Source organism: Neopsephotus bourkii, unplaced genomic scaffold (genome assembly GCF_033783945.1).
Source record: "Neopsephotus bourkii isolate Nb327-2 ecotype Australia unplaced genomic scaffold, CSIRO-AGI_Nbou_v1 NB_962, whole genome shotgun sequence".
Lineage (NCBI taxonomy): Eukaryota > Metazoa > Chordata > Aves > Psittaciformes > Psittacidae > Neopsephotus > Neopsephotus bourkii.
Genome location: NW_026901456.1, coordinates 3,889,523 through 3,903,148, shown reverse-complemented (window position 1 = coordinate 3,903,148; position 13,626 = coordinate 3,889,523). Strand labels below are relative to the sequence as shown.

The 13,626-nt window shown below is 45.1% G+C and overlaps 3 protein-coding genes across 7 annotated transcripts in view; 1 reads left to right on the top strand and 2 right to left on the bottom strand.

Annotated features, from left to right (window-relative positions):
* The first annotated feature begins 1,212 nt into the window (after positions 1–1,212).
* On the top strand, positions 1,213–7,841 carry DONSON (DNA replication fork stabilization factor DONSON). 3 transcript variants are annotated; one of them, XM_061359088.1, is made up of 10 exons: positions 1,213–1,509; positions 1,873–1,953; positions 3,340–3,543; positions 3,978–4,117; positions 4,859–5,037; positions 5,136–5,259; positions 5,393–5,503; positions 6,108–6,306; positions 6,986–7,201; positions 7,464–7,841. In XM_061359088.1, exons 1-10 carry the CDS (start codon positions 1,234–1,236, stop codon positions 7,599–7,601), a joined length of 1,668 nt encoding a protein of 555 aa, XP_061215072.1. In that variant the 5' UTR covers positions 1,213–1,233; the 3' UTR covers positions 7,602–7,841. The 3 variants fall into 3 exon arrangements, with proteins under 3 accessions (XP_061215072.1, XP_061215071.1, XP_061215069.1); XM_061359087.1 differs by having other exon boundaries at positions 3,939–4,117; XM_061359085.1 differs by lacking the exon at positions 7,464–7,841 and having other exon boundaries at positions 3,939–4,117; positions 6,986–7,372.
* Positions 7,842–10,006: 2,165 nt separating this feature from the next.
* Positions 10,007–13,626, bottom strand: part of SON (SON DNA and RNA binding protein) — a 40,628-nt gene continuing 37,008 nt past the window's right edge. For 2 of the 3 annotated variants that reach the window (XM_061359042.1, XM_061359043.1), the window contains exons 10-12: positions 12,634–12,702; positions 12,429–12,544; positions 10,007–11,889 (exon numbers count right to left, since the gene is read on the bottom strand). In XM_061359042.1, the coding sequence (XP_061215026.1) occupies positions 11,731–11,889; positions 12,429–12,544; positions 12,634–12,702 (344 nt within the window). In that variant the 3' untranslated portion in view covers positions 10,007–11,730. The other variant, XM_061359044.1, reaches the window with a different exon arrangement.
* The window catches only part of IFNGR2 (interferon gamma receptor 2), a 147,483-nt gene continuing 146,488 nt past the window's right edge, over positions 12,632–13,626 (bottom strand). The window contains exon 6 of the mRNA XM_061359104.1: positions 12,632–13,531. Coding sequence (XP_061215088.1) covers positions 13,517–13,531 — 15 coding nt within the window. The 3' untranslated portion in view covers positions 12,632–13,516. The remainder of the gene's footprint in view (positions 13,532–13,626) is intronic.

The following is a 13,626-nucleotide window of genomic DNA, read 5'->3' as shown; positions in this document are numbered from 1 at the left end:
TATTTTATTGGATCTTTTGTCAGTAGATACATTGTTCCTAACTACATACATAAATGTCTTTTGAACTCTACATATGATGGACTAAGGCTAGCTGTTTCTGAAGTGGTCTTAGTGTTTCAGCTGGATCAGGTTATGAAGCAAATGTCTCGTACTTTGGGTGTTGGTCCATTTAGCTTAGCTGGCTGAGGTGTGTCAGCATTTTCTAATGCTCTTTAATAATGCTAGCTCTAGAGTTGTGTGTGCTTGAACAAGAGTGTTCATGAGGCTTCCTAAGAAACTGCTTCCTCTTTTGCACATCCCTTGACAGCAGAAAGTTGTTTTGAGGGTGAGAACAAGGCTCCCCAGCTCAGGGGACAAAGGCTGCCAGGTTCCCTTGTAGCTTTGACAAGAAAATGGCATGTGCTTCATGGCTGACAGCCCCGTGAAGCTGCCCATGGTCTCTTATGGTGCTGGTAATGGTGAGAGGCATGCCAGGAGCTGTGCCAGCTCAGGCTTTTGCCCAGGTTATGCCAATGATGCTTCGGCTGTGGTGAGCCCAGGCCCCACACAGACAGGTAATGTTCAGTGAGACACAGACTGCCATTAAGGGTGTCTTCAAAACCGGATTTGTTCCTGGATTATATCAATATATCAATAATCCAGCATTAGTTTATTTAATGGCCTTCAGAGTTGTATTTTGGAAAGAAAAGATCATCTGCCTAGCATGGGCTGAAAGCTACTGCCTTTTCTTTGTGGTGAGGGCATGGGTGCCTTTCTCCAATATAGTCTGAAGTAAAATAGCCCAGCGTGTGCCCTCGCCAGTACCACGATTCACCCCCAGAACTAGTTTTCTGCACAGTGTGCACTCAGTCTCACGTTTCACGCAATGGAAGCTGTGATCTAGCATCTGCGCAGGTGATTTTTGTCCCGATGCAGCTATGTGGCAATTTCCCCAGTCCCTGACTGGAGAGGCGTTCAGGCTGGGCCCAGAATGCATTCGGAAATGCGTTTACGGTTTTTAGCAGTAACTTTTTCACTGCTCGCCATCCGAAGCGGGGTGGGCAGCACAGCAAGGCCGCGGTAACCGGGTCACCGCTAGGCGCCCTCAGGGGGCGGAAATATGGCGGCGGCCGCCGTGTTACCGTAGTACAGCCCAGGGGCGGAGCTCGCCCCTTTTCGCGCCAAGCCGGGACATCGGCTCCCGCCCGGCCGTTCCGTTCCGCTCCCCTCCCCTCCGCCCCGCGCCGCCCGGCCATGGCAGCACACACCGTGCCCGGATACTCGCCCGGCTTCAAGAAGCCTCCTGCCGTGCTGCGGCTGAAGCGCAAACGGCTGAGGAGGAGCGAGCCCCCGGCCGCCGCAGCTCCCCCTCCATGCGTTGCGGCACCGCGGGGCTCTTGCGCACCCGCCCGCCGCAACCCGTTCTCCAGCCTGGACAACGCGCCCCGGGCGGCCGGCACCCCGCAGCCGCTGGAGCGGGCCTGGAGGCCACCGGCAGACGGGTACCCCTCGGCAGCGCCGTTCTGGCAGGTAGGGCCGGGCCTGCGGGGACCGGGGGATTCTCTGTGGGGCCGGGCAGGCGCTGGGTGAAAGGGAAAGGAGACTCCGCTCTGGCGCTGGCAGCCATCGCCCTCAGCCGGCCGCGGCAGCCAGGAGCCCGCTCCTCTGGGGAACAGCAGCCCCGAGGCTGGGGCTTCCCTGGCTCTGTGCACAGACCAGACCGAGCCATTGCACTGCTCCGGGTAGGCGCCTTCCGATCGCACCGAGGGTGGGTGTTCGCAGCGTATACATGCTTATCACTCCGGGAGTTTCACTGCAGGGAGAGGGGCGGTTTTATACATTACGAACCTAGTGCTGATTTTGTGCTGCCTCTTACGCTTCTTTCCCATTCAGCTTTTAGAGCCTGTTTCTGAAGATAAGCCCACCACGAGAGCGGAGCCCTATGAAAGAACTGACATCCTCACCCAAACCGATGTATGAAACAGCACGTACCACTTCTGAAATGGTTTTTAGCTGTTCTCAGTTCACAAAAATAGCTGAAATTGTTTAATTCAATATTTGATGGCCCATCTCTGTATAAAGTGATGTACTAAAATGTCAGTGTCCAAGAAACTGCCTTAATTTGCCTTGATATTTGCTGCTCAAGTGACGGTCTAAAGCCAGCCTGACATCACTATTGTAGTTCCAGTTGGCAGAGATTGTTGTCTTCTTCCAGTTTTATTACCATGTTCACCATAATTCTCCTGTTCCTTCATTCTATATTTCGTTGAGATTAAGTGTGTTCTTCAAGGTGATACATCTCCTGTGGTCTTTTATTCAGCTGCAGATAGGGAACAACTTCACTCAGCACACAAAAAAGAGAGGATACTAAAGAACCAGTCTTTGAAAGACAAGTTTTTAGCAGGCAATGTCTAACATTGTTATGGTGTCAGAAACTGGAGTTAAGACTAACTTAGCAGAACAGAAAAATGACCTCTCAAAGAGAACAAACTGTCCTAGAGCTCCCCAGTGGGGTTTCCTGTATCCTCTGGGAAAAGTGTCCAACACTACAGCCACCAAGAGAGGATCAAATTAAACAGTAACTGGTTTGGCATGGAAATTCTTGTCTTCATAAACTTCAGGCTAAGTTGTTGAGGTTGTTTTGGTTTCTTTTTTTTTAAGTCCTTCATCCTTTTATCTGTTCCTAGTTCTTAACTTTCGGAAAGATTCCTGTGACTAAAAATCTACTTTTGCATTTTTATAAGCAATATAATGCTGTATTTGTAGTAGAATCTGTTACTAAAATAATCGAGTATGAACTGTGACTTTGGCTCTCCTGTGAACAGTGAAACTCTGAGTAACTTAGAAATCCTGTCTGAAAAAGCGTTTTTGTTTCAAGTATGTGTCTTAAATTAAGGTAAATATTTCCTTAGGAACAAAAGGAGTTAGGCATTTGGAAGCTGTGACTGCCCCATCCCTGGCAGTGTTCAAGGCCAGGCTGGATGGGACTTTGAGCAAGCTGGTCTTGTGGAAGGTGTCCTTGCCCGTGGCAGGGGGTTGGAACTAAATGATCTTTAATGTCCCTTACAGACCAGTCTAGGGTACCTGCTGTGCACTGAATTGGACAAAAACAGGACACGGCACGTTTAACTTGTCTTTTTATAGGCTACTAAACCGAAGGTGTTCCATGTGATAGCTGCAGTCCTGTGTCTGGTCTGCCTGCCAGCAAAGGTATATTAAATTCACAAGGGAGGAGACCTAACAATGCTAAAATATAAATAGATAGCTACATAGGTTGGTTTTTTGTTTGGTGGTGGTTGTTCATTTTTAGCTTTTTGTTTGTTTTCTAGGGGTTAACTGGTGTTATTTCTGTTTTATAAGGACCTTCATTCACCTGCTGCTGTACCCGAAGTCCCCTCCTCACCAAAACATGAATTTCCTGCAGACTGGAGTATCAAAACGCGACTTCTATTTATGTCTTCACAACCTTTTACCTGGACAGAACACTTAAAAGCACAAGAGGAAGCTCAAGGATTTGCTCAGCATTGTAGAGCTATAGAAACAAACTTGCCACAGAACTTACAGGTAATACATAAGAGGGTAGCTTGAAGCTCCAGCTTTATAAAGAAGACTGTACCTTTGCACCTTTCTGTAAATGTCCTGGCAGCGAAGGCTTGATTCTGTTTTATTTTCATCTTACATTAAGAATAAGGCCTACTTACTAACCTGATTGCATCCATGGTTTGTACCTACAGCAGCAAGCAGTGGTGGCTGGTCTTGAATGACCACTTAGAGATTAAGGTAAATCTTAAACTGTGGAGCAGCTGCCAGTTGCTGTCCATCTTTCTTCAGTTTGCCTTATTCACAAGCCCAGGATTTTTCTGTTTTACTATCTGATGTAATATTTCTTTAATCCTTCACTTGCAACACTGCCTGAAGTGAAGTATTACTGTCCTCACCAAATACTTTTTGACACCTAGGAACCAAAGCTGTCGACAGAACTGCGTTGTGCCTTTCAGCAAAGCCTCGTTTACTGGCTTCACCCTTCTCTGCCATGGCTGCAGCTGTTCCCTCGCATTGGAGCAGATAGGAAAATAGTTGGAAAGGCCAGTCCTTGGTCACAGGATGAAGACTTGCAACAAGTGCTAATGAGTGACTGGTAAGTGGAATCAAACACTGTATTTAGTAAGATTCAGATACTGAGATTTTAATTAATGTACAAGCTCTTTCCATTTTTGTTAGAAAGCTTTTGAATTTATTTTTTTCCTTTTAGAATACATATTATTTTGAGGATCAGGTTAGAGAAATAGAAGACTAAAGCTATTTTCATGTGTTAAATGATCCTCTCTGATCCTAGTTGTTAGTCTGGGTAGTATTCCATAAATCCAGGTCGCCTCTGAGGCTTCCTGTAAACCCATGTGCTAGAAAGCACGTGTGCTGGAAGAGCACAGTGCTTGCAAACAGGCTTCCCGGATGCTGAGCACATTTGAAGATCTGGCCAGTCATTCAGAGTGCTCTCAAACCCATGCAAAGTACACCCACCAACACCCAGCCAGACCTTTGCAAAGTACACCCACCAACACCCAGCCAGACCTGTGCAAAGTACACCCACAACAGCCAGCCAGACCTGTGCAAAGTACACCCACCAACAGCCAGCCAGACCTGTGCAAAGTACACCCACCAACAGCCAGCCAGACCTGTGCAAAGTACACCCACAACAGCCAGCCAGACCTGTGCAAAGTACACCCACCAACACCCAGCCAGACCTGTGCAAAGTACACCCACCAACACCCAGCCAGACCTGTGCAAAGTACACCCACCAACACCCAGCCAGACCCAGCTGGTTATGTCGACAGCCAAGGATTACCTCCAGTCACAGAAACCTTTTCTTCTGATGCAGGTCTGTCAGCTTTACCTCTCTGTACAATCTGCTCAAAGCCAAACTGTGTCCCTACTTCTACGTATGTACCTACCAGTTTACTGTCCTGTTCCGGGCAGCCGGCCTTGCAGGCAGTGATGTCATCACAGCTGTAATTTCTCCCACAACTAGAGGTCTGAGGAAAGCCATGAGAAATGAAGGTGAGGTGAAACGAGTCCAACTAGGATTTGAACAACTGATAACGTGCATTGGCTGCAGCACAGAACCATTCATTGCTTGCTCTCCTCCTCTGTTCAAGGCATAGAGTTTTCTTTACCTCTGGTAGAAGAAAGTAAAAGCAGGAAACAGAAAAACTCTGAAGTGAATTTGGAAACAGAAGGTGCCAACAGCCTCGAAGTGAACAACAGCATGGAAGGTGGAGAGTATGTATTACATATGTTAGTTAGGTCTTCCACAATTCTTAGAATTCAAGGGTATCTACAGAATCCTCAATGTTCTATTTGGAAACCTTCATAAGAAGTGTTGCCCATCTAACACTGATTCTGTGTTTCCCAGAGAGCCAGCTCCAAGCGATGATGATGATGATGAGGATGAAAGTTTTTCTTGGCTTGAGGAGATGGGAGTCCAAGACAAGGTTAAGAAACCAGATGCTATTTCTATTAAACTGTATCCTTTCTGCGGACATCACTGTGTATGACAGTGGAAAACCATACAGATCTTATCTTTCTGTGGTATAGATTTGAGTTTTGTAAAAGCTTTTGAAAGCTTATTTCCAAATACCAATCCTCATATTACTGCATATCCAGGGACTGTGCATGTCTTTTTTGTTTCTTTATGACAAGTATTTCTAGATGCTTTTATTCTTGAAGGAAAAGGCAGTGTGAAAGAAAAGGGTGTCTGTTCACATATGCTGGATTTACACTTAGAAGTAGTGTGGCATAGCAGGGACAAAGTTACAGACTGGGACAGCTTTTGCTGAGAACCTTTAGGTGTTTCAAAGGGACCAATGAACTCCGTCGTCTTCTGGTTCCGTTTGCATGTGGTGAGCACCTGAGGTTTTAATAATGAAATCAGACCCCTGGTTTAAGATGGTGTTTAATATTTTGAAGAACAAATCTGGATCAGTGTGAAACTTGGTGGGTTTTGTTTGTTTTAACTGACTAGACTGGTCAGAGGGGCATCTTCTGGAGCTGCGCTGCTCCAGTTCTAAATTGGATGCATCGATGCTTTTCAGTTCCCCATGGTTTTCCTTTGACTTCAGTCAATGCAGTCGTAAGGATAATCGTGAGGTGCAGATGGATCACAAACCCCAGTCCCTTGCACTGGTGAAAGGAACCAACACATTCACCTTGCTGAACTTCCTGATAAACTGTAAGAGCCTGGTGGCTGTGGCAGGCCCACAGGCAGGGCTTCCGCCGACTTTGCTGTCCCCTGTTGCTTTCCGAGGTGGAACAATGCAAACGCTCAAAGTAAGTCACACCACTGTCTCTATTTTCTAATATAGCAAGTTGTTTCTTCACCCAGTACATCAGACACTGCCTTTGTACAGATTCTCTCAGGTACTGCAGAGTAATTTTTGTTGCTACTACCCAAGGGAGCATTTTGGCTGCAATACAGGCTGCCTCCAAAGTCTTTGTCCACATCGATCTGTGCTGCTAAACTGAAATACCCAAGTTTCTGTTCTTCACACCCTGATAAGTAAGGGGTTAAATGGACTTCTCAAATACTAAAATAGTTCTTAAAATGTTCTCCTGAGATCTTACGGGGTCTCCAGCTATCAGAGATACTGCTTGCATAGAGGAAGCCTCTAAACCATGGCTCACCATCTGTTACTATAAGGAGATGGTGGGTACTAAAGGAGAGGCTATTAACAGAGGTAGTGCAGTCTTCGCCCACCAGAGAGCAGTTCTCCCTGTTCTTCAGCAGCTAACTTAATGCTGTATAGCATTCCTGCGTATCACAGTCAGTGCGTTTTAGTTCTTAGAAAGACAGTAACAGCCTCATGCTCATGTATTGAACAGTAAGTTGACAGTACTGAGAAGTATTTTGAACCTTGAATGGGACTGTAGCATTGCAATATTGAAATAAATTAAAATCAGGGCTTGATTTGGTGTGTCAAGAACTAATCCTACGTGGTTTTCTCCTCAGGCTCGAAGTATAAATGCCAAAGCCAGGGTTCGCTTGGCCTATGAGAACATATTCAGCCTGGAGATTGTGGGCCCGGTCATGCCTCATTCTCTGCATGCACTGACCATGCTGCTCAAGGCTGCCCAGGGGGGAGCATTCTCTGGTGTATTTTATACGCACGAGCCAACTGCTGTGTTTAACACTGATCTTGACAACGCGCGCCCTGCCTTGAACGAGGTAAGGAAACTAGCACGGACAGGCTTTCCTGCTAGGAACAGTATCTTTATTGCAAACTGTAGGACACAGAGTGACATAAAACTTTCCCTTAACACACGGGTTTACACCCGACTACTTGTGATCACCACCTGGCAGTCCTCAGGGTTTGCCCCTCCCTTAGAAATGGAATAATCCAGAGGTACACAAATGAACATTTAGAACTGCAGGTAGTTCAACAGAAATACCTATGCTGTGTCCCTCTTCTTCATGTAAATTCCCACAGGAAACGGTACACAAAGATCTTCCTGCATGTGGACTGCATCCCAAGACTTTGGATCAGCTGAGTCAGCGTCCAACATTGAGAAAATCTTCCATCCGATTTCTGGAAATGAAGGATTATGCTTATACCTGGAAGTCCTAGGTATGCTAGTCTCATTTAATGGGAGATGATGCTCAAGTGTGCAGTTGCTGTATATAGTTCATGTGCGTCTACACAGGCAGCACCCATGTGGCACCGGTAGGGATAAGATCTAGTTGCACAACACAGACAGCTATCGCAAAAAACACTTCGAAGGACTTCTAAAGGAAATGAATGAAAAGGCCTTGGACGTTTGCGTTTGTATTCTAGAAAGCCTTTTTTAAATAAAACTGGATAAAACATGAGTGTTTTATTGGTCTGACTTGTGTCCAGAAGGTCTGTATTCCTCATGTCATGCAGGTGTGCTGCAACTGCTCTGTGTTAACCATTTTGGACATGTGGAATTCTTGGCACAACCTTCCTCCCCTCCTTCCAGGACTGCTCTCAACTCCACAAAGACAGATGAAAGCTGGATGGACACAGCAGTGTTCTGGCTGCAGCAGGATTTGATTAAAAGGTTTCGATTCCTCAGAACTGCTGGGCATAGCTACCTGGTATTCCCATACCCACACTCACATTAAAGCTAACTAGGCTTTAAAGAGCCACTTGTACAAACAGGTTAGAGGAGTAGATAGTTGTGGCACCTGTGAGAGCACAGAGAGCCAGAAGGGGGCTGCTGATCTAACGTTCATAGCAATAGTAGCGTATGGGCAGGTTGAATTCAGTCTGCTTCACTTCAAATGAGAGCTGTTATTGATGAGGTGTGTATGCCACTTTTTACACAGCTATTAGGTGATCGGGTTTCAGCAGCAGCAAACATTGAATCTGAAGAGGCGTATGTAGAACAACATTGTGCTTGTGCACTCCAACACTTTGAATTCAACCAGTACTTTGCACAGAAAACAAAGCAGTGCTCAGGCCATGTGGTGAGCTACCCTTATCTTCACCGTGGTGCTGTTCTGCACAACACCTCAGAATTGACCAGCAACAGGAGGCTTCATCCAGGTCTCTCTTGAGCTTCCCTGTTGTCCCAGGGGTGAGCCTCTCTGAGAGCTGTTCCTGACCTCAGAGCCTACCATCCAGTTCTGAAACGGGCAGCATCTTCCCAGTCTGTGCTTGAGGAACAGGCCTACAGAGTATGTGTTAGCACATGGAACAAGTTACTGAAATCACCATTCTGCAGTTGCCTCTATGGAAAGGCAATTTTAATTGAGCCAATGTTGGCATTCACTCAGAGATTTGCCTACCCTTTCAGCAGCATGCACCCACTGCTCCCGGTCCTGCAACACAGCGCTGGTCCCAACGCATAGTTGGCACTAGGGAATCTTCCCTCCAAAAGCTCTGGCATGAGCCTGCCCCACCTACCGGTATGTTCAGTAAGTACTACCTACCATTATCAGGCATGTGTAGAGCAGCAAGATTGATTGATTTACCCTGTCCCAATGAGTAAAATTTCATTAACCTGTCCTTCGTTTGGGAGAGGCAATTCCAACTTTTCCACGGGACAGGCACTTGGCCTTCCCGCTCCTCCAGTCCCAACTATTTAGAAATTACAAACAGGAAGAATCCAAAGAAATTGTTCCCATGGGAGCCGGCTACAAGTCCTCAGGTGGCTGTTTCTAAGGGCTCCCCTCTTGTGTGACAGGGAAGGCGCAGAAGCACCTTCAAGCAAAGTTACTCCTAGGGAAAGAATTCTACAGGAGAAGGAAATCCTGCAGCCAGAGCTGGGAGAAGTCACAGGCTAATCCTCTTCAAGACAGCTCAAGTGCTGCATAAATAACCAGGTTCCAAGAGAGTGTTTCCTAATTGTTCTTTTTAATGTATCACTACTTATCTATTCCTGCATGCAAAGGACACTCAAACCAATTCAAATTTACAGATTTAACAGAAGCACATCGCTGCACTAGCTTTAGATCCATAGATCATCTTAAACAAGGAGTTAAACTAGAACAGAAACCTCAAAATCAAGAACTGTCATAGTTAGGGTATTACAGACCTTAGTTACCTTTTTTCACAAGTCTTCCTTAAGACCAAAGGTTAAATCCATGTACAGCACCACATCTTTAACATGTCTTTACATTACACATGGGGAATACAGACCTAAAAAAGGCAAAGCAACAGGTACAAGAGATTGTTCCAGATGTGATGCTGCACAGCTGTGACACCAGTGCTGACATGGACAGAGTGAACAGAGTAATCAACATCTCAACTGCTTCAGCTCTATCAAACCAGACATTTACACAAAAGTCTGATTAAGAGCTGCTCCCACATCCCCCATTAATTACTCTTAAGTCATACATCAACAAGCCCGACTTGAGCTAAGACCCATACAACACCCACTTCTCCTAGGGTGCATCCTTCCACTGCTGTACCATCGTATTCAATGATTTTTATACACACCTTCCAAGTAGTGCAGCAAATACGGCGAGGAACTCTTCAAATATGTAGTCAGAGACTGAAGGCGAGAAGCCAAAGGGAGAAAAGTTTTAATTACAGACAATTATGTCCATGAAAATTAACTTAGGCCTAGAGCACTTTGACAGACGAGTAAGGGTCTTTATTTTCTGGAAGTGGGCAGTCAACAACCAAACACCATTTCTCTGCTGTACATAAGACATGACCCTTGTCCCTTCAGGGCACAGAAAGACACCTTGTTCTTTAACAGTTGGCAGAATACACACAGGTCATCTTACTTTGTGGAAGAGGTACTAGTAATTCTTCACCTCTGTGTTCCTATTACCATGGCAAAGCTCACACACTTTAGGCCTGAGCGCAGCCTTGCTGTGTACAAACTGTGTTTTGTTCCTATACCAGACAAGGCTCTGCTCAGGGGGTGTAATACAAAGAAACCTCAAAAAGACTTTTCTGACATAAGCACCTGAGCTGCAGAAGTCCATAAATCCTGGCAACCTGATCATAACTCAGACAAATCCAGCCAGAGGTGTGCAGTGCCCTTTCCAATCCAGAGTGATCACAGCTCAAGTACTAACACTTCTTAAATTAAAAGGGGAAAAAAGAAATGGGGGTGGCGGAAGAAGCGTAAAAGAAGCAAAAGCTTTGTACATCCTCTCCCTTGTCAAACTGCCCAAACTCTGGATCAGGCTCTCTCCTTGAGGGCAGAATACCATTACAGAAGTTGGAAGCCCAGGGAATTAATTTGGTAATACTCCATCCAAAGCAACCAGAAGTGACCCTGCAGCCTTAACAGTTATCGATGATCCTCAGCATACTCTTACACTGCGCCCTTCTTCCACAAGTCAACTTGGCAGACACTTGAATTACTGCTTACTGACCAGTGATTAAGATTATGAACTTGTGCTGCTTTTATTGACCAAGTTGGGTACAACAATTTAAGCATCGTTCTATCCCTTCCCTCCCCCCCAAATCCAGTTGTAGATTTGTTAAGAGTTTAAAATTCACATTAACCACAAAATCATACAATCAACATCAGGCAGTGTGTTAATTTGTTTGGAACAGACAACTCCATCATCTCCCTTCTTAGAACATGCAGGGAGAGTCACCTTCACATCGCGAGTCTCACGGGAACCACTGCTGGACTTCCTGCTGTCCCTTCGAGTGCATGTCTTCTGCCTAAATCACGTACATCCTGGAGCATGGGCTGGGGGGCCAGCTGCAGTGCGCCACCAAGTCCAACCATGGACTGAACACAGACAGCAGCCGCAGTGCTAACACTGTACAACAGGGCTACCACCACATGCTTTCTCGCGGGGCCATGGTGCTGCCTGGTACCCCTCGAGCAACACACACCAGCCTCGACCAGCCATGGGCGAGCACGTGACCTTCACCAGCTGCTGGCAAAGTGCACGGGTAGCTTTACCGAGACCAGGGAAAACTGCAGCATCGTACAAAACAGTATGAAAGTGTTAACATTCCGTATTGAAGAGGAATCGCATGAGCTTTAAAACAAGGGTTCCAATTACTGATGCCTCCAGAGTCTGTCGTCTGATTTAGTCATTTAAGAAATAATTACATCACTAATGTAAACAATATAAACATACCAAAAACTAAGTATGATTTAAATACATTTTGATGGTACAAAAGAAAAACCTGAAGGTGTCTGTACAGTTTTTACAACGTGGGAATTGCCAATGTATTTACAACATGAAAGGGCAAATACCATTTTTGTGCAGAGTAGAATTATCTGAAATAATGTCAATATAAAAAACAATATCTAGCGGTGTGAGGCACTCCTAAACATGGTGGTATTAACCATGCTTTCCTTTGGTACAAGTCCCATCGCTTGGAGAGCCGCAGTTGCTGCTGTGGCTTTAGCATGCTTCTTGTTAAGGCTGGCAAAAGTAGGCCTGTATTCATTTCCATTGACTCTCACCTGTTTATGGGAAAAGAAAGCATTACAAAGTGCCTCTTAACCACCGCTCTGAGGCAGCGCTTCGCAGCTCCTCCTTTAAGCACCTTCCCTACACAATCCCTCTTCGGGTAGTCAAAATCCACCCCTGGTCTGTAAGCATCATCATTTCTGGACATCTAGTGCTAATACAGGGTATGATGTGAAAAAGAACGCTCATGTTGTAAGATAACTGAAGGACAAACCAATCTTGCTCGCTGCCTTTGCAACAGAAAGGTTCAACACCATGCCTGCAAGCAAACAGCAAGAATATGGTACCACATGAGTCAGTAATTTTACTAGGCAGTGGAACAGTGTGTTTCTTGATGGATTTACAGACTAATGAACTTCAGAGGTCTGATCTGGCCATTACAGAAACACGACTTAGGAATTTTAGCAAAGACACTGCTCAGCAGTCCTCAACCACCCATAAGATGGCTTATATGTTTATATGCAAATAAAACCATGAATTTACATCACCTTTAACACAAAGACCAACAGCAAACAAAGAAACTCACACGCACCTTAAAGATAAAATGTTTGCGATGATCAGGCCCACTATCATCCACCAACACAAATTCGGGTGGTGACCATCTTCTTTTGTTACAGATCTCCATCAAAGCAGAAACGGGATGTTTACCTTGAAGAGAAAATGTATTTGAAATTTCAGTACCACTACGGAAGCCATCATTTTAAACGAGATTGCTTTAAGAAAAGCAAGACTCTCACCTGAAAGATCCTTCATTACAACATAATGTCCAGATCTCTTCTGTGCCTTCTCTCCCACAGCAACAAGCCCTAAACAAAACACAAGAAGTTTACATTTCTGATCCTCACCCGACTTCTGTATTACCAGCAGTAAAGTAACAACATGTACTCAGTGGAGGTGAAGTCTGAACACCATTCAATGGCCTTTTCAGAAGTCTTCCAAACCTCCCTTTCATCCAACTTTTTTTTTCCCCTTCATACTTCCTACACATAACACTCTTCTCAAGTGCTCTATTAAGACTCTGAACAAGCCAGGTAGTAGAAAACTGAGTAGTCTCATGCAAGTCAGGAAACACCTGTTTTTCAATGCCCTCTTTGGAGAAACACTGAACAAGAAACAAGTTTAAAAACACTCTCTCCTTCAGTGTTTTTCTGCAACCCAAAAGCCATCCACTACTGTAACAGTTTGCCTCTGACACGCTGAGCAGCTGAATTATTTCCACTAAATAGTAAGTGTAACCTAGCACATCCTTTTGCAATACAAGTAGCACAGCACCATCCTGATGTGCTCTCCTTATTTATCAGTATTCAAATCCTTTAAGTGCAAATTCACAACCCAGTTTCCGTGCTTTCAATTGCATCTGAATATAAAACAGCAGAAGAGTGTGCAACTGGGCCACAAAACACAAAGAGCACAAGTGCCAGTGAACGTCACTGTGAAACATGGAAGTTGAACATTTTTCTTTTTGAAAGCTTACAAGAAATTAAGGGCAACAATTGCTAAAAACATACCAAATGCCAGTAACCATGCCATATTCATACAGTGACTCAAGTTTCTTTACATCTTTACATGCCATTACCTTAAGTACCAAAAATAGCTGCCCAGTTTTCAGTTTTTCAGACTTCAGCCCTTCAAATACTACTTTGTTTCTTACCTCTATTTGTTTCTGTTCCTGGCTTTGGTGAATAAGGACAGGGAGATACTGCAATTGTTTCCAGTTTCTTCCTGTTCCT

Bases quoted from the DNA above. Each gene is read 5' to 3' on its own strand.
- DONSON (XM_061359085.1), top strand. From the start codon at position 1,234: ATGGCAGCACACACCGTGCCCGGATACTCGCCCGGCTTCAAGAAGCCT. The intron at 1,954-3,339 runs GTATGAAACAGC...CTGTTTTATAAG, and splicing joins ACATCCTCACCCAAACCGAT to GACCTTCATTCACCTGCTGC. The intron at 5,504-6,107 runs GTATCCTTTCTG...CAGTCAATGCAG, and splicing joins GATGCTATTTCTATTAAACT to TCGTAAGGATAATCGTGAGG.